This window comes from Athene cunicularia, assembly GCF_003259725.1.
Source record: "Athene cunicularia isolate RWA chromosome 3 unlocalized genomic scaffold, athCun1 chr3_part1, whole genome shotgun sequence".
Classification (NCBI taxonomy): domain Eukaryota; kingdom Metazoa; phylum Chordata; class Aves; order Strigiformes; family Strigidae; genus Athene; species Athene cunicularia.
This window is the reverse complement of record NW_020799097.1, coordinates 97074631-97098711: the sequence shown is the minus strand read 5'-3', so window position 1 is coordinate 97098711 and position 24081 is coordinate 97074631. Positions and strand designations below refer to the sequence as shown.

At 37.9% G+C, this 24081-nt stretch overlaps 1 protein-coding gene across 2 annotated transcripts in view; it reads right to left on the bottom strand.

Annotated features, from left to right (window-relative positions):
• Positions 1–24081, bottom strand: part of THADA (THADA, armadillo repeat containing) — a 164240-nt gene that overhangs the window by 26617 nt on the left and 113542 nt on the right. Inside the window, exons 30-35 of one of the 2 annotated variants that reach the window (XM_026845656.1) lie at positions 23302–23387; positions 11059–11471; positions 10602–10723; positions 9137–9209; positions 5856–6000; positions 2595–2726 (exon numbers count right to left, since the gene is read on the bottom strand). In XM_026845656.1, coding sequence (XP_026701457.1) covers positions 2595–2726; positions 5856–6000; positions 9137–9209; positions 10602–10723; positions 11059–11471; positions 23302–23387 — 971 coding nt within the window. Of the gene's footprint in view, positions 1–2594; positions 2727–5855; positions 6001–9136; positions 9210–10601; positions 10724–11058; positions 11472–23301; positions 23388–24081 lie in introns of those variants that run through there. The other variant, XM_026845657.1, reaches the window with a different exon arrangement.

Genomic DNA, 24081 nt, shown 5'->3' with positions numbered 1-24081 from the left:
TACACCCTTTCATACTCTTTCACAGGAAGACCAGATGCCAGCTTGTATCATGCGTGAAGGGCAGGGGCAGTTGTCAGGCTAAAAAGAGGGATTCCTTTGGATCTCACATATAAAGGAAACATTTAAGGTGTTGATTCCCTAAGCCGACAACACAGTTCTTCTGTAGGCAGCTACTACCTTACATGCTGTGTACACAGCGAGAGAATTCTGTGAAGAGTGGTACAATGATGACAGTGGCAATTTCTGGCAAGTCCAGTGCTTAGATGTTGTGGAAAGCATTCCCACACTCTGCACAGCGAATTAACAGCAGTAAAAGGTGAAACACACCATAACATATTTCTACAACACAGTATTGCTGGAAATGTAATTGCTACTAGGACACAAACGTTTTTGATGCACAAACGAAGCTGAAATGGTAATAGTCTCTTTATTCTTCATGTTAGCTAGTGGGGATAGCAGTGAAATAAAACTGAAGCAATTGCAGAATGTATGAAAATGGGTTTCTAAACATCCATTCCTCTTTCTGATCTCGAGTCATCTTTCTTTCTGATCTCATGATAAAACTGCTGGGCCACAATACTTGTCATTGTATAATGGAAATTCAAAGTCAGTCAGTGTAAGTTATCCAGCAATTTGTTATCAAATAAAAGGTTTAAAGAGAGTGGTTTTATGGCTTCTAATGAATTTCAGTGTATCAGCTAGATATTTTAAAATCACTGTTGTGATGAAAGAGCAGACTTTCATTATATGAAAACTGAGAAAAAATAAGTAGATATTTGAATGTAATTTAAAAATTGCCAGGACAGAGAGCACTGGTGATCCATAAAAACCTCAGACTCAAACATATTGCATACTCTCACATGCACATGAAAAGAAAGGGGGTAAATGGAAGTAACAAACAACATTCAGAGGCAAGCTTATTTTAATCTGGTTGTAAACAAAAGCCACAGGGGCAAAACTCCTTGACTCGCCCCCCTAGAAACTAGATAGCAAAGCACAAAAAGTGAAAGGAGTTTAATGGGGGAAAAAAAGAGATCACATGAAGGAACAATAATAATGTAAAATTGAGGTGGAAAGAAATTGGATTCTATCTTTTCAAAAGCAGCATTCTTTGCTAGTCACAGATGAAAGACACTGATTTCATTAAAAGCAGTTGAAGTGAAAGAACAGGAAGGCACAACTAAGTATAACCTAAGAGGTTAACGTAAGTTTGGGGAGGGTGTCCCTATCCTAATTAGGAACACAGCAAATAAAAAAATAATTATTTCCTTGATTATGGCCACTTCTGCTTTACAAAGTGATAAGCTGTAATAGCATGCACTGAAGTGACCTTTGTATTAATTAGCAGGACAGAGCCCTCATCCAGTTACAGGGCAATATCCCTTGGCACAAGGATACAACCAGAAAGAAGGGAGAAGATACAAGGAGCCAGAGAAAAAAATCCAGCATTGTACATACATTATTATACATTGTATAAAGTACCATCGTGAAACATTTGAGAATGTCCCCCCAAAGGCCAGCACTAGGGACCTGAGGCACACACATGCAGAGCTTCTTGATACTTCTTTATGTAGCTGGGACTACATAAATTGCTAGAGCTGTGATGAGAGTGCTGGAATCAGAATTGCAGGATTTAACAGAAGATGAAAGATGTCTGTATCCATCCTTTTACCTTCTCCTACCCCATAGCAGTGTGCCTGAACAGCGCTAGCTCAAAACCACATCTGCCACATGAGGACGTTCCTGGCTATTTCTATCTACAGTAGTGGCAAACATATATTTTAACTGCCTTTCCTTATTTTTTTTTAAACCAGAGAGCTGCTTTACCTCCAGTCTAGTGGAAGTTCACATGGAGATGGCCGACTAATTTCAACTGACTGCAGACAAGTCGGTACAGGTGTTACTGGGTAGCACAGACCAGTAGGGACCACCAGTGAGAGATGAGCTTCGTAGCAAATTCCCATTTATTCACAACACATGGAAGAATGCATCGGCAAAGTGAAGCACATTAATTAGTTAAGCCTACTCGAGTTTTGTGGTTATTTTAAAATTAATAGGGTTGAGTAAACTAGGGCATGCAGACAAAAAGGCCCACATCCTCAAAAGCACATTGTGGGTTCAGAGAATTGTCTTTGTTGATCTGGATCTAAATGGATTTCCAGGTCTAATAATGAATCAATGAGTTGAACACTGTTTCCCAGATTCCTATCTCTGTGTGATCAGGCTATTATAATGACCTGGGACTCAAAGAGTGCCTTCCACTACATTATATTAGATCAAAGCTGGTATTAACTTTCAAAATGTGAAATTATGTGACAGTTGACTCATCACATCAAGAACCATAAAGTTGAATACTGCTGTTGTCTTTTTTACATACCCATGTAACCACATGCGAATTATACTAAGAACAGTAAAATCAAAATAATAAAGCATGGTGGGTGTCAAACATCATAACTTGCTGTTATCTTCCATGGTACGTGTTTATAAAGACGCATGGTTCACTTTACAGTTAGCAAGATGTTTGTGATTAGAAGATAAATACTTTTGTCTCCTAACTATCCAATAATGTTTAAAAGTAAAGAAAGTTAACATACCTGTTCTTTTACTGCTCTTTTTTTCAGACTGTGCCACTTGTATAACCTCAGCAGCAGCATCCCTTACTACCAAATCTTCATTCTGCAGCAGTAGAACCACACATTTCCACATAGCAAGGGTATCAGTCAGCCCTGTGTTTATTTATGGAGGAAAAATTAGAATTCTATTTCTTACACGCATTCAAAGAAGTTACAGAGCTCTGTGTCCACACCTAAACACAACAAATGCTGTGAAATACTGAAACATGGGCAGGAGAGATGCATCAGCAAACCACATGGAAGACAACTGGCAATATGATCAAAATGTTTTCAGCATATGTAAACTTCACCTAGGTGGTTGACTCAGCCTGGTTAAACAGTGGGCAACAGGTAAGAAAATGGACCTCTCTTAATATGGGTTCAACTTTAAATTGTGGGCTCTCCAAATATTCTACAGTTTCTAGGAGTGCTGAATTCCTGTTTGGCAACAGCAAAAGTTTTGCCACTGGAGACTGACCAATGCCCTGTGATCATGGATTTGCTGTTGCAATCTGCCTGGAGCAGGAGCTGCCAAACCAAGTTTTGTTCAGATACTGACAGTAGTGCTGACCACAAATGCCATTCCCTGCAGGAAATGGCAAACGATCCCACCTCCCAAGGATCTACCCATCAACTAATCCCCATAACCACACCTCAGCCTGCCACTCACCAACGTGGCCTGCCACCCTTATACCCACTGTTGGAAGCAAGCCAGGTTTAATCCACGGGATACTTACCTGCACACAATTAAGACTAATCAGGGATAGCTGCCAAGAGGGAGGAGTTCATCTGGTAAACCCCAAACAGGCAGACCCCACATACTACCCCAGTGGCAATTCACATCTCACAAGCCACACTCCACTTGAAAATTCTTGTCTCATTTAGTGGTGTCACACTAAGGATGACTAGCTGGTCACAAACTCATATGTTAGCTGGGGCACTTTTCAGCTGACTTTTCAGCTCTCCTTGAACATCCTCATTAAAGGAAACCGCTGGAAGGTCTCTTTAGAGGCAGCCAGCTGTTAGATATTACTTTCTTGTGATCACAGACAACAACAGAGTCGGTGCTTCATTGCTGCACTGGTTTTCTTCAAGCATGTTATCAACAGGTCTATCAGAGGCTAGCTAGACAATTAATTGCATTTCACTGCTTGGCAAAAATTAATTGCTTGAGGTTTTACTACGAAGTGACATTCTTGTATTTCATCTAACTTCCCTATGTGGGAATAGGATGTAGTATAATTATTTCAGAAAGAAATTGCTTTTTTCTAGCATGACACACACAATAATGTTACACTGGCATGACTAGGACAGAGTAATTACTCACTTCTAGATATAACGGCCAGCTTTCCCACCTAGACAAGTTTCTGCTGTATCTCCAGCAGAGGTGGAAGTCTGCAAATGGATTTTCCAGACAGACTTTTTCTGAATGCTCAAGCAACATCATGGAGAAATGATGGGGTCATCCAGAACATACTCACTAGCATTCACCCTCTTCCTCTTATGAACATACTTAATGGAATCTTATGGGAATGACTGCAACTCCATTTCACACAACCACAATTTTCTTTAAATTTTACTTTCTACTATATGTGGTCAAGCAAGCTGATACAAAACAAGGCATAAAAGTCAAAACTGTTTATATGCGCATAACCCCTTTAACTTTAAAGGGAATCATTCTGGGTCTGTATCACTACAGCTAATCACCAGATCGAGATCTTGATTTTCTCAACATCTCACTGCAGTACTGACAGTTTCACAGTTGAGAAGATCTCCAGATTGACATTTCTAGGTAGTATGGAGGGTTGGCTCTGCATCTTTCCTCCCCTGGCCCAATTTTCAGAGCAAAGAGCTCGTGCAGATGGCTTGCTCACTAAGGCCACGGGGCTTTCTAGGCTATTTGGGGGGGGGGGGGGATTTGGGATTTGTTTTTCTTTGTTTTGTTAAGATTTTGTGTCAAACTGCTGCTATTTTTTATTTCAGACCTTCACATCTGCCCGATTGGAAAGCATGGAAACCAGCAACTGTTCTGACAAGATCAAAGAGGAAACTTCATTCTCCATCAGATATGGATCAGATCCAAACAGCGACAGATGAGAAGCAGAGCATTTGGGAGTTTTTCACTCCACTACCTCCACTGTTTTCATTTGATATAAAATCGTAATGTCTGTCATACTAAGAGCTTTAACTAGATGGTAGAAGTCAAGATTTCCAGAGTTGGTACTATGAACATTTAATAGTCCAATGTCTACCTCATCTAACAGATTTAGCTCTGTTAAATGTTATCAATACCTCTTAAAAGACAGATCTCAAAATAAAAAGCTGATGTTTTAAAAACACCACTATCTACAGTTTAAGAAATATACCATTCTCTTCATCTAACAAAAATTTGTATCCAGTCCACATATGTGGACTTAAGCTACTCAAACTAAAAACATTTAAATAACCATGTTGGAATAAAATATCACAGAAACTGTAAGTATTTAAAGCTGCCTGTCTTGTTAAGGATGTAAAATAATTTATCATCTATCATTATCTATTTTTGCATATATCCTGGCCCTTTAGTCACAAAATCCCCTTATCCTCTGCTCACAGAAGGCAGGGGTAAAAAAAAGCTAAAAGAAAAAACGAATGTCTTCTGCACAACAGACCAAAGAATTTCTGTTAGTTTTGCCTCTCAGTCAGCAATGTATTGTTGAATAAGGCTGTGCAGGGTTTTTTGTAGTTGTTTAGTTTTTTTTCTAAACAGTCTAAAGTTAACTTAAAAAAAATCATTATATCTGGGGGGTATAATGTCATCCAACTGTTAATCATTCTCATAGTAGAATGTGTCCCTCATTTCTAGACTGAACCCTTTAATTTAAACTTCCATTCAGCACAGCTTTGTTATACTTACAGTGTTAAACTAGAAGTATGTCTACATCACCAACGGAGTATTTCAGAAAGATTCAAGTCAGAGAGAAATTGCAAGCCGGTAAATCTGTACAGCAATGTATGGTAGCCTGCAGACATAACAGCAGCTCATGTCCCTCCTTCTGTGGAGTTACTGCAAGAAGTGCTGTGCATGTGCCTTTTGTACCAGAATTTAAGTAAGTCTGTTTAGTAATTAAATCCTATTATTTTTTTTAAAAAAACCCTGTTTGATGTAATTATGTGCTTTGAATATGTGTACATATATATGTATACAATACGTTTAAGTCGGGTATTAATGAGATCCAGAAAATTAATGTTCAAACTACTCACCAAGAATGAGTTTTTCATTGGTCAGAATGAATGATGTCATACTTTTAAGAACTTCAGCAGCTGCTAAAAGCATCTCTGTCTGTTGCTCATCTCCACAAAAATAATCTATCAGCTGAACCCATTTTTTCAGGACTTCTTCTGAAATCTGCAGGCACAGAATATGTGAGAAGTATGCTGTACAATCCAGTGCTTACCCTTACCATCACATTAAACTACGGACTGCCAAAGGGATACTACTCAGTAAATGCAGGTGTTTTTTTCAAGGTGGTGAACTTCAAGCAACCATTCAGAAGTTGGTTTACCATGTGTCTTGGGTTGCCATCCTCATGAGCTGTTGAAATCAGGTGGGGCAGTGTTTCCTTGCTTCCCAACCCCCCCGACTATCTTTCTGCTAATGGCCCATCAATGAGATGCTCCACCCAGAGGGAGAAAAGATTTCCAGAGGACAGGAGCTGCTTAGCCACCACTGGACTTTTCCGAGGAAGAGCAGATTTTTTATTTTTTTTTTTCTTCTTTCCTACGGGATCACTGCTTCGGGGGGACTGCAGCCACCATTCTACCAGACTGCTACCACTACCCTGATTAACAGTGTGTCAGGTTGTATCCTGACTCTGTTAGTTTAACCCAGTGCTATCTGCCTTTATAAATCTTTTTTTTTTCCTTATTAAATTGTTATTCTGACTTAGTGTCTCCCACTAGTTTGTTTTCAAACTAGCACACCATGTCACAGATAGTTAAGATGGGAGATTTTCTTTTAGTTAGACCAGTATTCATAGGCAATTCTCTTGGTCTGGCCCTTCACACCAGACTCATCAATGACCACACAAGTCAAAGTGTATCTTTATGTCCTTGGTTCTTTTAAACATGCAAGCCAAAGATAAATACACTGGACTATAACAAAGAGAAGCAATTCACAGAAGTATTGTACATGTAGATACATACACATATCTGGAAAAAAACAAGCAAGAGTATATGAACTGTAGCATCAATCTTAGGCTTTGGTAATGATACAATGCTTGGTAAAGGGGTGAATGCAGCTCCATCTGTCTCTTCTGCAGATACTGGGGATGGAAACTTTTTTTTGGTAAGGCAGCATGTGCATTCAGAACACTGAAGGAAGCTCCATGTTGGCTGATAATGCAGTCAAGCTCGCTGTTCTTAAACATCAAGAATTAGAAAAAAGAACAGGAAAAAGAAATTTCCCGGATCAAATAAAATCTAGTTCCCATCTTCTGGAAAATACTTTGTCTTCAGACACATACGCTAAGAAAACTACTACACAGTAATAATGGGACAAAGCTTCAACTCTTTCCGATATGTAGGATGGCTACTGCATTTTTTGTAGAAAGAAATGATATGCATTTTACTCATTACTCCAATAGCACTTCCAGGATTTATAAACTCTGACCTCCAATGGAACAGCTGAAACACAACTGGGAAGACAAAGTCCTAATTTCCAAAAGTGACCAAGAAAGAGCTAAGATCCCCTGCAAATGCCACACTCAGGAGGGCAGCAGGTCAGCCAAGGTGCAGGAAGCTCAAGTGCAGGTTAGATGACAGAACATGCAAACTGTAGAAGCTGGCATCCGGGCACAGCCACATGCAAGCACATGCTACAGCTATCAGAAGGAAACTCTGGAGGAAAAAAAAACCAAACAGATTGGGACCTCATAGACAGAAGAACAGGAAAAGCATCACCAGTTTGATCTGGAGACACTTGAGGTATGTGAAACTATTTTTTTTTCCTCTTTCTTTTCCTCTCTTACTTATTTTTAATTAAAGGAAGTGGAAAGCAGAACAACTAAATAAGGTAAAGAAAAAAACTAGTGAAAAGATGTGGGGAATTAAAGGGCAGAGAAGTGCAGGAGAACCCACTGAAGAATAAATGAAACTCTGGTTGTACTCTGCCTCATTCTGCATGGTACATGGCCGCACCTACACTGCACAAAGAGACACAGCCAGAGCATGTCCTGCAGATTCTAACACATTAAAAAAAAAATGTATCTCCCAGGATATTACAATTACTCGAATTTTGAAGAGAACTATCTAGAAGGACAGAACTTGTCTTTTACCTATGGAAGAGAAACAATCCCTTCTACAAATGCAAATACTGAATGCAAACCCAAAGAATTTAAATGAAAACATGATGTACTTTGGTCTTCTGCACTGTTACAGCATTTTTTATTAACTCCTCTTTCTAAATTAACACAAAACTTCAGAGCAATAACATGTTCCACATTTGTTTGTGAAACCAGGTTTATATGGTTATTTTAATGTTTATAACTTGAAGTTCTTGCATTTAGGCTTTCTTAAAAAGATTTAACATCATAATTCATGTTCTAAATTCTTGTGCAAAAATCTTCCTTTTTTTATAATGAGACAAGATTATTAGCATACAATATGAATCATTCTGCTTCACATTCTACAAAAAGCAATAGCTACATAAGGAAAACAAAAAATCATTTTAAAACAGATCATGAGAATTATATTTTTAAATATCCATTACGTGGGTTTGTCTCGAAAACATCAAAAAAATTTAAAACTGTCTAGCACTAAAAGCTGCCTTAGCTCTGCTTTATGCATACATATGTGACATCACAGACTGACAATTTAAAATCAAAAGACATCTGAGCCAGTAATTTGTGCTGGTATAAACCTAAATTAAGTTGTCTATAAACAGAAATGGAGAACATAGAGCTTTGAATTTTACAAAGTTTATTATATTTAGTGTTTTAAAAACAAATTTAAAGAGGAAATTCAATGAGAAACTTCACACAGAAAACAGGCTGGTGTGCTCAGATGCTGACTTCAGGCTGCAACTTACCACACTGCCCACAGCAAGGAAGGGAACTGCACCCAACCACTGCTTCAGCTTCCTGCCTTCCCCTCGGATCAGCTCTGCTGCTGGCTCCCCAGCAATCAGAAACCACAACAAAGTTGCACTTTAGTAAATGGATTCAGTACATGTGTTAATCACTGTAGGCATTTTTTGTTTCCACTTTATAGTGACTATTTTGGATGCTCTCAAAAGTTGACATCATCAGAAAAATTTACTTACATATTTAACTTGAAGTGACTTTGAGAGTGATATATAGAGATTATATTCATGGCTGTTTCATTTCAGAATGTGGCACTGTATTCAGAGAGGAAGACACAATGCCAGAAATGGTGCAGTGACACAAGAAAGCACAAACTTGGAGCTTCCATCTAAAAGAAGCCACATTACTTCTAGCACCAAAGCCACCAGAATTACAAAACTGTTAACCAGCTGTTTCCCTTACCTGCTGATGGTTCTGCAAAAGATGAATAACCAATTTGGAGACAAATTTGAGAGCAATGCTTTGAACTTCAGTACTGAGAAAACAAGGTAAAGAACGTATTAAAAAAAAAAAAAACAAAACCAAAAAAAACCCCAAACCAGCCATTTCGGACATCATTTCATATCTAGAAAAAAAACAGCCAGTTCTTCACCATTCCTGATTATCACCAATGGGCATTCAGTAGGCTGAGCACTTCGAATTTTTACATTACAAATCTTGATGTTAGTTTTCAGTTGATATGCAAATGAAATATGCTCTTACTTTGACAAATTGTGTTGGTTTTCTACCTGCATACTTCCCATAGAAAAACACATTTGAAAATGGAAGGCAAGTCAAACAAATCAGACATTATTTTAAATTACAAACAAAAGCATTTCTTCAGTGGGTGTTAAGCTCCAGGAGTATCTCTTCTATACTTGCTAGAAATGTTACCAGTGTGGAACACTCCAGCTGCCAGCTCCTGACCCTCCATGACACCCAGTAGGGTCTACAGACACTATGGCTCCTGAAGGGTTTGTCCCACCACAAGGAATGGCAACACCTGAGCAGTAAGGTCTGCTGTATCAGCTATTTCACTGTAACAGCACCAGTCAGTGCTATTTTACCACAAGTATCTTATTTCATTTCAGAAATAAAAACTGCACATACTAATTTAAACTTGAAAAATTTAGCGTAAATCAACAGCAAATGTGCACAGCTATAAAATGGTGGTCTACACTCTGTACCCTAAATATTCTACATTAATACTGGGGTGCAACATTTATTCGGCTTTTAAAAAGAGACTATTAATAACAGGATTGCCCTTAGAGCTTCAACACTTTAACCCTGTCCATTCCATTATGAATGGAAGGACACAGCTTCTAATTCAGTACAAACTATAAACTGGCTCCAAATTTTCAGCACTTTCTGCTGACTTTACAGTTTGGTTAAGGAGTGTGAACCCTAAGGATTAGAGTTAACCATTTCTGCCAATCCAACAAGTGAAATCCGATCTGTTACTCTTTCTACAGATCATCTGCAGATAAACCAGTAGGTTTATCCTGCCATAGGACAGATGGCGGATTCACAGCAAAAGAGTGTATGTTTGGACCATCAATTTTATGTGTTAAGGTGTTTCCAAGTTACCATTCATGAAGAGCTATGCTATCATCTGACAGCTGGAGTGACGTTTTATTTCAGGAACTGTATTACTGGACATTTACAGGGTGCTTGCCAATATGACTTGTGGTCTTTTTTACTAATTCAGATCCATGTCTAACTTCTCTGAAAAATTCTCATCAAGAGCAATCTTTATGAAAATAAGCCACACTTATGTTTCTGAAACATGAATTTTAAAATCAACAGATAGTCCAAAACCAATAAATGAACACTTCAACATCTGAAGTTTTAAAAATCTGAGTATTTTAACGAGCATTACAGACCATACCTGTTGGAGATATCTATGATGTTTAAACTCCAGGTTAAGAGCTCATTTGGATTCATTTTTATAGAGCATTCAGTCTTTAGAAGCACATTTCTGAGATCCATAGTATAAAGAATTTCCAGCATCTGCACACACAATTCACAAAGAATTTACAATCTCAACATGAATGTGTACACTTGAGATCAATAAAACACTGACTTAAGCCCCACTCCAAGAACACAGAGGTCCTCTCCTGACAGTTAAGAAAGGAGAGAGGAAGTTCTTGCTTTATGCAAGCACATCTGTTAACAGAACTACAGCACAGCTCCTATTTAGCGTAAAAAAAAACCCCACAACCAAAAACCCAAACCACTCACGTACTATTTAAAAAACATCATTCACATTTGAAATCTAATTTTAAAAATAAACAATATCATTTACTGAAAACATACCAAATGTCAATAAAATAGCACCCTCCTACCTTGCAAAAGCACTGGAGATTCTTTTCCTTCAGAGCCACTGTGAGAAGAGTGCCTTCCAAATCAATGAGTAAACACAATACACCTCCTCCTTCTTCTGCAATCTGCTTGGAATTTATTTGCTTCAACCAGAGCAGTATTGCTTCCAGTGCAAGCAGACGTACTTCATGAAACTCACAGTGAAGGAGGTGAACTACTGACAATGGTGGCTTGGCTATTTTCTTTGCAACAGGTGAACTGCTGCTCAGGATGTCAGGACCTGCACTCACTGACAACAATGATATCACAAGCTTAGTGAGGCTCTGAAGATACTGTATCAGTCCTGGTACTGCAGATGAGTAGGGAATACCAGACATCAGTTCAGAATCTGAAATAACTCTGTTCATCTCTTCCCAAAATCCCAGCAATTGCATTTCTGAAATGAGAATAAAAATAAGTGACAGATAGATGATGTTACCAGCTGCTCCAGATCATGAGGTGATTCTGAAGTTGAAAAACATCAGGTGTGCAAAAGGTATCACAAGGTAAGCTCAGGCATGAAATGAAAACACAGTTCTCCTTCATTTTAAACTGATTCTGATTTATAAACCAGCTTTCCTAGATATCATATTTATTCATACTTAAATAGAAAGAAATAGGGTCATAAACTTTTCAGAAAACTATAAATTGTTCCACATATGGGGTGAAAGCTTCAAACAACAAAAAATGCTACAATACTTTGCAGATTGCCTGCCATCTTTGCCAATTATAGCTGTTTGATAGTATTTCCTTAAATCAAGCTACTAATACAGTCTTTCAAATTGTACATGCTTTGCACTACCATTGCAGAAAGTGATTAACACAAATAAACTGTATTAAATATATCTGGGAAAAATGTATGTAGTTTGGAAACCTCAAAAAGCACCAAATGCAAATGTGCAATCATATTATACTTGATAGAATAGCTCTAAAATCAGACATCAGACTGGAGAAAGTGCTGTCTGCCAGCCTACCTAGCTGCATCTGAAACCAGGAGAAACGATGACAGGGCCATTCTGGTCATAATACTGCAAATCCCACACTTGGCATAGTTTAGTCAGGAAAGATTACTAGCAAGAAGATGCCACTGCTTCATAAATAGATCCGTCCTGTGTGTATCAGTCTGAAGAATTTACTGATTAAAAAATCCAGAATGCTTTTCCTATGCCTGTTAACTTTGAGCAGATAACAGCTAAGAAAAAGGAGCTGCACTGTAACCCCTCTTATGTATCAGCACAAGAACTGTGACATTTCAGCCATTTACACTGGTGCAACCAGCCCACATGGCACACCACTGACCAAGAACCTCCTTTAGTGCTTGGCCACCTCCTCGAATAACCACAAAGGTCACTGCTATCTGTGATGTCAGAGTGTTTCAGGTTTCAGCAAAGTTGGCAGTGTTGACACAAAATGAAAGAAAAAAAAAAAATCAATAGTCCTCTCCTACACACACATAGACTGAAATTCTCATGTCCCTCGAGTTCAACCTTCTCCATCATCATCAGGAATGAATAATTTTGTAATACTGAAACCAAGATTTTTGTCCAGTTCAGATTTTTGTATAGCTTGTACTGCAATGAAATTAATATGCTGTATCCCACAAAATTCAAATATGGGTATGGGAAAATCATGAAGAAGCACAGAAGAGAACAACACTGCCACTGGTGTTAGGAGATGTTAGAAGTAAGGCTTTTTAAAATGTAAAAATGCATTAAAGGTAAGCACAAAAAGTAAAGCAAACTTAGATTTCTTCAGTATCTACAAAAAGACAATTCATTGCCATACAACTTTGCTATTTATAAGTAAGCACTGAGTACTACTAAAAGCCTGCCCAAATACTACTGTTAAATTGTTGAATTTGACATGAAGCTGCAACACAAATATGGATTCATTTTGTTGCCCGTTAAGACATTTCCCTAAGCCTTCTATTGACAGTCAAATATCCTGTCCTTTCATATTCAAATTCTTCCAAAGCCATCTTAATTTGTTTGACATTTACATAGAAACTTGACATGGTTGTACACTGTCTAGCACAATGCAGAAGCATTTTCTGAGCTCTGGACAAGCTTCAAAGATATTTGGTATCTGAAAAAGATTTTCAGACGTGTTACCTAACCATTAGTTCCATCATTCATGTTTGCACTACAGTTTCTTTTCTGAACGGACTTGATGTAGTCAAAGAAACTGCAATATCACTGCAAAGCTGTCACAGCACAACCCTCTAGATGACACAGATGGCTTTCTTAACATGCAAACTTGCATATTTTATTTGCTACATTTTCTAAAACCCCTCCAAACAGACTGGCACTAGCATCATAACATAAACTATACCAGCATCATAATACAAACTAGCATTAGTGCCTATGTCACATGACAAGTATCCAACTGTCAGAATTCCTTAATTACTGAACTGTCTGGTTGCCTTGGAGAGGGATTAGGCCTTCGTCCCAGTTATTACACAGCCTGACTCCACAGACACAAGTTTAACAACAGAAACAATACCAAGCAGTTGAAAGAAAAAGGTTCAAGTTCAAGCACCTTGCTTCAAGAAGTGAAACAGCTTCAGTTTTGGAGACCTGCACTCAAGCTTCCTACTCACTTCCTTCCTCAGCTGCATTTCGGCAATACACAAGTCCATTAGCTCAGTTGTTCAAACAGAGTATGTATTTCCAAGTATATTGCAAGAGAAGTGTTTTTATTTCCTATCACCATTGCTTTACATTGAGGTATAGCTGTCAAACGTGCAAGCGGTAATATGAAAACCAACAGGATGAAAGGATCAGCTCTAGGGCAAGGCAAGGGAGAGCAGTACGAGGTTGACAAAAAGAGATAAACATTGTGGGAAGAGGAGGAGGGTATCTTTCATTTTGTTAGTGTCTACACCATCAACTTTGCTAGAGGCTGCAACTAACATCAGAGAAAGTGGTGACCTTTCTGTTGACTCCAGGAGCTGGCCATGCATTGAGCTTCAAACCTGGTTCAGTAAACCTTCATTTGAATTTTTCAAGGCCAGCACAACTTCACACTCTGAAGTTTATTTTCATATAAAAACACGATGGAGCTACCCACTCCTAGAACTACTAGTTTGCAGACACTGTGATACTGGAGTCTCCTGCCACAGATCCTATTTTACTGTACATATCAGATACTTCTGGTTTGGAAGCCTTCTGGATGACTTCTGTTTTTCTCACATAATTAACTGTGAAAGACTGGACACCATAGCTCATCTATTTTATAGAAAGTGTCTTTAAAACTGGATGTCTCAACAGCAAGGCTGTCAGCAAAATAACACTGACTGTATTTGCTTAGCCTCAGTGTACCATAGAGCAAATCCTTCTGCATACATCTTGTGCTCCACATGCTCTCCAACACTCTTTTTTTTTCACACAAATATGTAAAGAAGAAAAGAAAGCTTCTGTCTTATTACAATGCAGTGGAATTATTCCTGGTTTCAACTTCATCACTAAGAATCTTTCCTGGCTTTCACGTAAATGTTTTCTCTTCTGCTTAACTTTAAGTAAACTCTTTTTTTTGGCTTACATCAAAATGTCTGACTAAACCGAAAAACCACACTGGTTCCCAAAGTAAATGTCTGTCTCTGTTGTTAAGATACAGTAAAGTCATACTTTTATTTACAAACAAAAAATCACTGTACAGTTTGAACAACCAGCTGCTGTGAGAAGGAAGAACAAATTTTGACTGACCAAACAAGGATCCTGGCAAGCAGCAGTCTCGTCTAGGATGCTGACAAATGCAAAAGAGCCCCCCAAGAATTAAGCAGATTACTTTTTTTTTTCCACCTTAAAGATTGTTTCATTTGTGGGACAGGAAGAACTTTGGCTCTTGTCTAGGAAGGGACACATGTTCAGCACAGTGCCTGAACATCATCGTCTTCCTCAATCCCTTTATGTCCACTACATTGAGAGATGCATACAACTTCTATGACACATCATCTAGGTTTGAGGGCTCTTTTTTTTAATCCTATTTGCAATCAACTGATCTTCACAGTCAGTTAAATGTCTTTCATCATCTGAAAACAAAGAGGAAAGGAAGAGAAGCAAAATGGTATTAGCAGACCTACAAACCTCAAAGTTTAGGCAGCTCCAAAACCTGTGCCCTCCCTGACTTTCTTCTGCTCTTTCCTGTAGTGGCAGGCAGGCACTGTGCTAGTCTGTTCCCAGAATAAGTAGATACATACAGTAAGGACAGAAAAACTTCCCTGCTCAGAGATTAACAAACTGTCAGTTTATGGACACTTCAAATGATCTTTCATTTCAGAGATTCTACAGTATGTTCAAAAGTAACAGAAGTCATCTGAATTCCCTCCCTATTTAAAATCTAAACTTGTTTCATTGCCTTGCCAGCTGATGTACAGGACTGATTATGTATTTCTGTTGGACTTAGGTAATTTTACAGTGGCTGTCTAGGCTACTGCCAACTGGACAACTCTCTGTATCATCAAGTGTATATTGTGTGAGGGGATTTTTTTCTGTACCTATGATTATGATACATTGAAGTATCTGCACACTTCAGGATAAATACTAACATCAAATCCCACATGCAGTCCCTCAAGCAACCATGGTGTCATCCATCTTCCTACTAGAGGCTCCAGAAATAACAACAAAGAAGGAAAGAAGGGGAGGAATTATTACTGATATCTGAAAACTTATTGAACACTCTGCAAAGTCAGACAAAAATTACAAGAGCAGCCACAAAATGCTGCTGTGTCTGCAGTGCGATGTTATGGGAAGGGGATCCAAGTACCAAAAATCTGGATATTCATCATCATTTGCCAAAACCTGTAAGAAGTTGCAATTATTTATGGACTGAGAAGAGGTAAAAATCCTTTGCACTCACAAACTTCCATCTATCCAAAGGTATCTGAAAAGATCATATTAATAGAGAGAAAGCTGAAGGGTAATCAGTGCCAAGAAGATATTTTCCTAGACAAATATTAAGGAAAAGTATTTTCTGTTATATTTTCCCTTTTTATTAAAAGTGGATTAGGCAAAGTCACCGGTAAATGGAAAAAAAAAAAAAAAAAAAAAGAGAAAAATAACTGTTGATGATCAGGAAAAAGGCATATTTTAAGCAAGGTATTTTCTTTAAAAGACATCTGCAACATCTTCAACATCAGAGACTAAGCATCAGTACTCATAGTACAATTCAAAACTACAAACATGAGTGATTATCAGAATCCACAGATAAAAATATATTGTTAAGGACAGAAGCAGCCCACTGCATTCTGTATAGTATAAAGGAAGGTTTTCAAAGGGGAAAAAAAAAAAGGGGAAAAGAAAAAAGCATTTGATCTGGACAAGACTGCTGTTTTTCTTACAGGTTCTCCTAGCAGAGCACTGACTTTTCCACTTTTTTTGCATTCATCGAAAACCATAAAACCCCATGAAGACAGTGGAAATCAGTCAGTGGTACATGCTAGAATCTAAAGAGAACCTGAATCAAGATTTCAGAAGGATGAGCAGTCTCCATCTTCACATGGGGACAGAATTTTAACTTCTAACAAACACAATCAACTCTACTCTCCCCTAGTGTCACATATTTCCTGTTACACCTTTCCATATTCCCTGCTCATCAGAGCATTCCAGTATTACCATGCTCCACCATCCAAAACCCTCCTCCTTGCACTGTGTCCCCACAATCTTTCTGAAAACACTTTTACCTTCCTCCCCCCACGTCTGTGCCACAAGTTCTGCCTCTGACATTTCCTTGACTGCCCATCGGTGTTGCACACCTCCACCTCCTTTCTCCTAATACTTACTCCTTTCAGCCTCGGTCCATTTGCTCTGTCCTTTCATCTTGCACTCACTTCTGTGCTGTCTTTGGGCCACCTTAACATAGCATGTCCCTCACTTGTTCTGCCTCTGGCATTTTATCATCTGTGTAACTTGCAGTCACTCCCTGTCCCTTGGGCCTCCAACAATCTCATCCTCAGCTTCTTCATTCTCCTGTCTGCACAGAATTGGAATATTGGGTACCCAACTACACTTCCTTTTGACTTGTCTAATTTAATGTCAGTAGGCATAGGCCTTTTAGATGATTCTATAAGTAAGTTTTAAATCTTTACCTTCCTTGAGTCAAAATGACAACATGGACCAACTGCCACAGTTAATATACTGACATGCAAAGTTTATCTAATTTCTGACATAATAAACAAAAATGGCTTTCAATTTGTTCAAAAGGAATTTCTTAAGTTTGAGCTAATTAGACCAAGCAACCAACACATCATTAGCAATCTGCCAGTGGTTTTGTTCAAATAATCATTTGGCCACACTTCTTAGGGATCTAGGCAAAGAAAGTTAAAGTATAGCAAAAATAACCAACCTAGTTGTTCCTGTCAAACCATTTAAACAGTCAGTTTTTAAGTTAGCCTGCAGAAAAACTTTAGTTACCATTTAACTTATTTTCAAGCTAAGAAAAAGTACAAAGTAAAATATAGAAAAAAAGCAGGCACAGTCTTCAAATGCTATTTAAAAGTCACAGAATCACAGAATCATCTAGGTTGGAAAAGACCTTGAAGATCATCCAGTCCAACCATTAACCTAACACTGGCAGTTCCCAACTACACCAGATCCCTCAGTGCTGTGTCGACCCAACTCTTAAACCCCTCCAGGGATGCGGACTCCACCACCTCCCTGGGCAGCCCATTCCAATGCCCAACAACCCGTTCTGTAAAGAAATACTTCCTAATATCTAGTCTAAACCTTCCCTGGCCCAACTTGAGGCCATTACCTCTTGTTCTATCGCTTGTTACTTGGTTAAAGAGACTCATCCCCCGCTCTCTGCAACCTCCTTTCAGGTAGCTGTAGAGGGCGATGAGGTCTCCCCTCAGCCTCCTCTTCTCCAGACTAAACACCCCCAGTTCCCTCAGCCGCTCCCCGTACGACCTGTGCTCCAGACCCTGCACCAGCTCCGTTGCCCTTCTCTGGACACGCTCGAGTCATTCAGTGTCCTTTTTGTAGTGAGGGGCCCAAAACTGAACACAGGAATCGAGGGGCGGCCTCACCAGTGCCGAGTAGAGGGGTGAGATCCCTTCCTTATCCTGTCCCACAAATCATGTAATTCAGGCAAAAAATTTAAGAGATACCTACTTGAAAAATGATTTGTGATTTCATTGCAAAGCATCTAAAAGTTTGATAACGCATACTATTTCTACCAATACATTTTATAACTTCTAATTAAAAAAGACAAATGTAACTAAGAGAATGGTATTTGCAATGTTATTTCAAACACAGTATTTTGTAATTTTTGAGAGCATAAAAAAGGACAAAACAATCAGACAGTTGCACATAATTGCCTGTGTTTCTGATCTCATACTCACATGTGCAATGCACAGTATTTTGTGCAATCATTTCTGTTTATGAGCAGAATTTAAGAATCTTAACTAGCTGCATATACAAAAGATTTAGCTGTTTGGAAGACAGTAAAAAATGGAAGTCTGTGTTTGCAAAACTCAAGGAAAGAATATATTAGTGAGAACAGAATACTGGCTGTTCCATTTTTTTATCAAATGATCTATTTATAAAGAGGATTAATTATGTAAATACTGAGTAACTCTTCCCACCTGACAACAACAGTGGAGTTTGGTTAATCTCAAGAACTTTTATAAATTCTTGTACTTCACATGTAGAAATGAAAAATGCATGGTTAGACTTCAGGTGGCAGCTTCTCCTAAATCACACTCATCCTACCGACATCTTGTTTCAATGTTTTCTCTTCAGACATGAATTTTGAAGACACTATACTCAATAATAGGCCAAACCAGCCAGGAGATTGACAGGATATATACAGGATAAAAGAACAATTCACAAAGATTATCTTTAGCAAATTTTTCTTTCATCAGTTCCCTGACTTCTGTTTTACATCCTGTTTCACTCATGTGGATGAACTTTATGGACTCAACACTTTATTGACAAGTGTCATTTTTTGGAACACAACCCTGGATAAAATACGCTTTTATTAGTCAAGTATATTTTAGTGAGCTTTATCCATTTTTCCCTTTTTGAATTGACAATATGCTATCAGAAAATTGTTCTGAGACACAAGAAAGAAAGAAAATGTGACCACTTTGTCCTGTGGCATTCTTTATCTGTTACAGAAAGAGAGCATCCCAGATCTGAGCTTTCACTGTAATACACCACTCTGGCTCCTGTGTTACCGGCACCGCAGGATCACAGTAACACTCTCATCTTATTATTGAGCTTCAGACACCAATTTCTAGGAGAGATCTGAAAACAGGAATGTCTATGATAGGTCCTGCCAAAAGCCCATATATTCAACAGAGGAATCTTATCCACTGAAACAGTATATCCCTGAAAAACCTGTCTGTAGTCTGGTATTGTCTCCTGCAAAGCCCATCTCCGAGTGCAAAGAAAAGTACATAACCTCAGACACACACATGGACCTGTAGCACTACAGCTTGATAAATCTCTCCTACCAATTCCTGCTGATCAAGACTTGTGAATTTGCAATTAATTATAAATACAGGTAAGGCTGGACAAGTTCTCACCTGGACTCAGGGCATTTTTCCCCTCCAAAGATGCCTAGAAGTGTTATTTGCTTCTTCCAGTAATGTTTGAAGTACGAAGTTTGGGAACTTCCCCCTGTTACACTACCACCCACTCTGGTTCTGGTTTACTTCTGGAGGAGTAACTTAACTGCTTTTTAGCAGGGTACAAGTGCCAGAAAAACCTCTGGAAGAGGACTGCTTTGTTCTACCCATTAGGCTGAAAAGGCCTTTGCCATCTGTGATTCCAAATCTATAATAAAACAGTTACTGTGCAAACAACAGAGGTCTGCAAGAACAAATTCACTGGTTGTTATTAATAATTATTTATACTGACAATAGACATTAGCTCATCAAATAATCCTAGATCTGTTAGGAACCTATGTTTACTCTCAATAAAAGCAAAAGTAGTAATTTTATTTATATATTTTAACTTCTTTTTGATATATTTTTTAACTTCAGGTTTTTTTCTCAGTTCCAACCACAATTGCTAACTGGAAAAAAAATGTTGTAAGTTTACATAGTCTTTACATTATGTCTTGTCTCTGCAGATCAGAAGACCCTCAGGCACATCAGGAGCTGGAAAAAATGCTCTAGATATTGCCTATCAACTCAAGGAAAGAAAATTTTCCCAGTGATGTGAATCAGGCAACACTTCGATCCAAACCAGCAAATCAGAATAACTACAGAGGTTTTTGTTTTGATTTAAGATAAATAATCACCATTTGGCCAGCAATAAACTTTTAGCTGGACAAGATGCTTTTGGTATCCATTACTCCCCGCCCTCCTTATCCGACATTTTAAATTGTTTCAAATTTGTGAAGTAAATTCCCTAAGGGCTGTCCTGCACTTTAAGAGACAGATTTTATTAACTGAAGACAACAAATCACTTACAGAAAATAATTGTAATGTAGGAAAGGCCTAGGCAGGGTTGTACTCTGAAAATCTCTTTGTAATTGTAGCCCCTTTAGACAGGCATAATCAATTAAAAGTGGTCTGATTTTAACCAGTTGCAGGCTCATTACATTGCATTCCCATTTCTGTTGATGAAAATCAGTTTCAGCCCATGGCCTGGAACTCATATACAGCACTTCCTGGGGCCTCTTAGATAAACACATCAAGAAACAGTTTTATTTGGATTTGTCCTTCACCCTTTATTCATTGAAATAACTTTACAAATCAAGATTAAAACAGAGAAAAATTGGCTCATAACCAGAGATACACATATATAAGTAAGATATGTAATCTCAGAAGGGTATAAAGCTTCAGTTAATAATTATTCCTTACAGGACATTTAAATGTGAGACTCAAAACATTTTTTTAACTGCTGAGTTTAGTCTTTCTCTTACTGTGTCATGGGACACTCAGGTTCTATTTAATATAAACATATTACTCTTTCATTTCAGAAGGGCTTCTGCCTGTGATATATAAAATTGTCCCTAATGTATCTCAAGTTTTCAAAACTGTATTTGCAAGTCTAAGTTCTACTCTCTCTAGATATTACCTGCAATATATAATCTTAAACCTATACAGGAATGAAACTTTTAAGCAAGACAATACTAATGAACTATCCCTGAACAGAGAGAGTCTGCAAAAACAATTGCTTTCCCTCTACAGAAATTGTACTTTACAGCACCCATGTTTGGAACAGTCCACATGAGCTCTAAAAAATAAATTAATCCACTACAGTCAGTAATCCAGCCACAGCATGGTGGAGCCCCTCAGGCTCAAAGTGCTATTCACAAGTCAGGGGCATTAAAAAAAAGAAAAAGGGGAGTTTCCTGGTGTGGACAGGTCAATAAAAGCCATTGCCAATGTGCAGCAACTGTTTAAAAACCAAAACAGACAAAAAAACGGAAGATAAATGAAAGAGGAAATAGACTGATAAAGGAAATGTAATGCCCACTAAGTAAGCAAACGAGGAGCCCTCATCTGGAATACGGGCTGTTTCTTCATTAAATACAAAACTAAGAGTTAAAGGGTGAGTGATGAGAATAATCAGAAGAAGAGGGAAAAAACTCCATATAAAGAGAATATAGAAAGGTTGAGATGATTCATACTACAAAGGAGATGAACAGAGTAGAGAATCATAATTTAAAAAACCAGTAAAAATTAATATTTCAAAGAGGATCTACCTTTAAAAAAGGGTACTCAAATTAAAAGGAAAGGTGATGAGCCCAAATATGTTCGAAGGGGGCTTTGGGAGTTGGTTTTGTTTATTTTGTAGATGTGATATGCAGCTAGACTTTAATGTATTGCAAAGGACAATCACTAAGGCCAATGGCATATTAGGATTTAAGAAACTTTAATTTGCATAAATAACAAAAATAAGTAAACATATATTGTAACCTAAGAACTATTGATGGTAGATATAGCTTACCCAAACCAAACATTAAAGAGCCAGAAAAAAACTTACCCCTAGAGACATGCTGTACTGAAACTGCTATATATAGGGTGGTGCGCTCCTGCCTGTAAAGCACGCAGCCCTTACCTAGTTACAAACAGTGGCTAGTACCTAACAGAATGAGAACTATGGTGCAACATCATCCAGAAATTTCCTTTACTGAACAGTACATCCTGACATCTGAGACCCATGAGAGAGGAATGACTCTTCAGTGGACATGAAAGATCAGATCTGTCTCCTAGAGTCCCCAGTAACCCTAATTGTCTTCCTCTGGAATAGTGGAATCCACCTGTCACATATTTTCTATATGTCTGTTCTTCTGTTATAAGGGCTAGATTCTGAAGAAGTTGATTTCAGACATGTTCATCATGAAGTAATTTTCCTGAAAACTATCACTATTTGAACTGTGCATCCACAAGAAATCACACAAATAGCAATTATGGAATTAAAATGGAAAAAAAAAAAAAAAAATAGCAAAAGGAATTGCTTTTAAAATTAAGAACAGTCCCCAAAGCAAAACTATCCAAAATAAAGAACAGTTCCAATGACTTAAATGCAATATTAAAATTAGTCATTAAGAATTTTAGTGAAATGAAAGAACTATTCTTTAATTGCCTTCCTGGACTGACAAGGTAATTTATTACTCACTTGTTCATAAGAAATGAACAAAACAGGCCCATAATGAAGTTAGTTACAGCTGACCAAAATTTGCCTATAGGGAGTCACACTTGAAAGGGTATTCCTTCCTCCATACCTTTGTTTTCCTTATTGTTTACAGTATGTTTTGTATTGCTGCAAACACTGCATCATTAAAACCACTGATAGTGGTTCACAGTGATAAAGAATCAATATAAAAAAAGACATTTAAAGAAGCTCTCAACATTTTTTCTTATAAAACTTCTACACATGAGAAAACAGTTTCTATTGAATACTTTCAGGTGTATCATGAGGGAACATCTCCATGGTTTTCAGGAAAGATTAAAGTAGCAATATTCTGGGGTTTGGGTTTTGTTTGTATTCACAACACTGGATCAGAAAAACATTTTGGAACACTGGAGAGGGTCTTCTTTGTTGTTAAACAGTTCTAGGATTAGGAATACTACAAGATCATCAATTCAAGCTAAGACATGGAGCTGTACCTCACTCTCCTCATCAGCAATCCCCAGGACTAGCTCTACAGAAGGCAGAATAAAGGGTCCTTTTATATAAAGCAGCTAAAGGACTCCAGCATTCACTAGAGACTCAGAAATTTCCCAACAGATATTCCATCCGATTTATAGAACAGGACATTTGACTTACCTTGCTTTTGAAACTTCCCCAGGTGAGTACTCAGCATCACAAGGACATCAAGAATGGCAGCTCTGGTCACCAAACAAGGATTTGGTCTAGAAAAATTAATTAAATCCTTGTAAAAGCCATGCTCAGAAACAGCAGTAAACATACCAGCTTGGTGTGTCTATTTTACTTAATTAATGAAGATTAACTACTGATCAAATTAGGCTGTATATACAAAATAATTAGGCCAAGGCTTCTAAGTTTCACTTCCTGGTGCATTCTGGATGACAGTCTCCCTGACAGAATGACAACACCCCTTTCTCCATCCATTCCACCAAATCACAGTTTATACATTTCATTATTATTAGGTGAATCAGCTTGCCCTGACAATTAGTATGTCTTTATTTTGTTTATACATAGTGTGTGTAACCAAATGCATTAACAAAACTTAATCTTCAGGTCTTATTTTTACAGTTCATAAAAGGGAAAATTCCCCATGAAAGGTACCTAATATATTTTTTTAATGGTCATAGGTCTCCCATTGTTCTGATGAAGACCACAGAGGCATGCATGTTTTTAAAATTACTTTTTTTTTTTTTCCCCCCCCAGACAAGAATACTGGGGATTTTGTGTGTATAATGCAAAGTGGTAATAAGCTACTTTCTGCTCTATCTCTTCAAGTCGCAAGTGGCAGACATTTTCTCTCCAATTAGAAAAGTAAAATTAGGTTAACATCTTCATTTTTATTTATATTGTTATCACTGTATGTTTCAGCCAGGAAAACTCTTCTTAAAATACAACTTA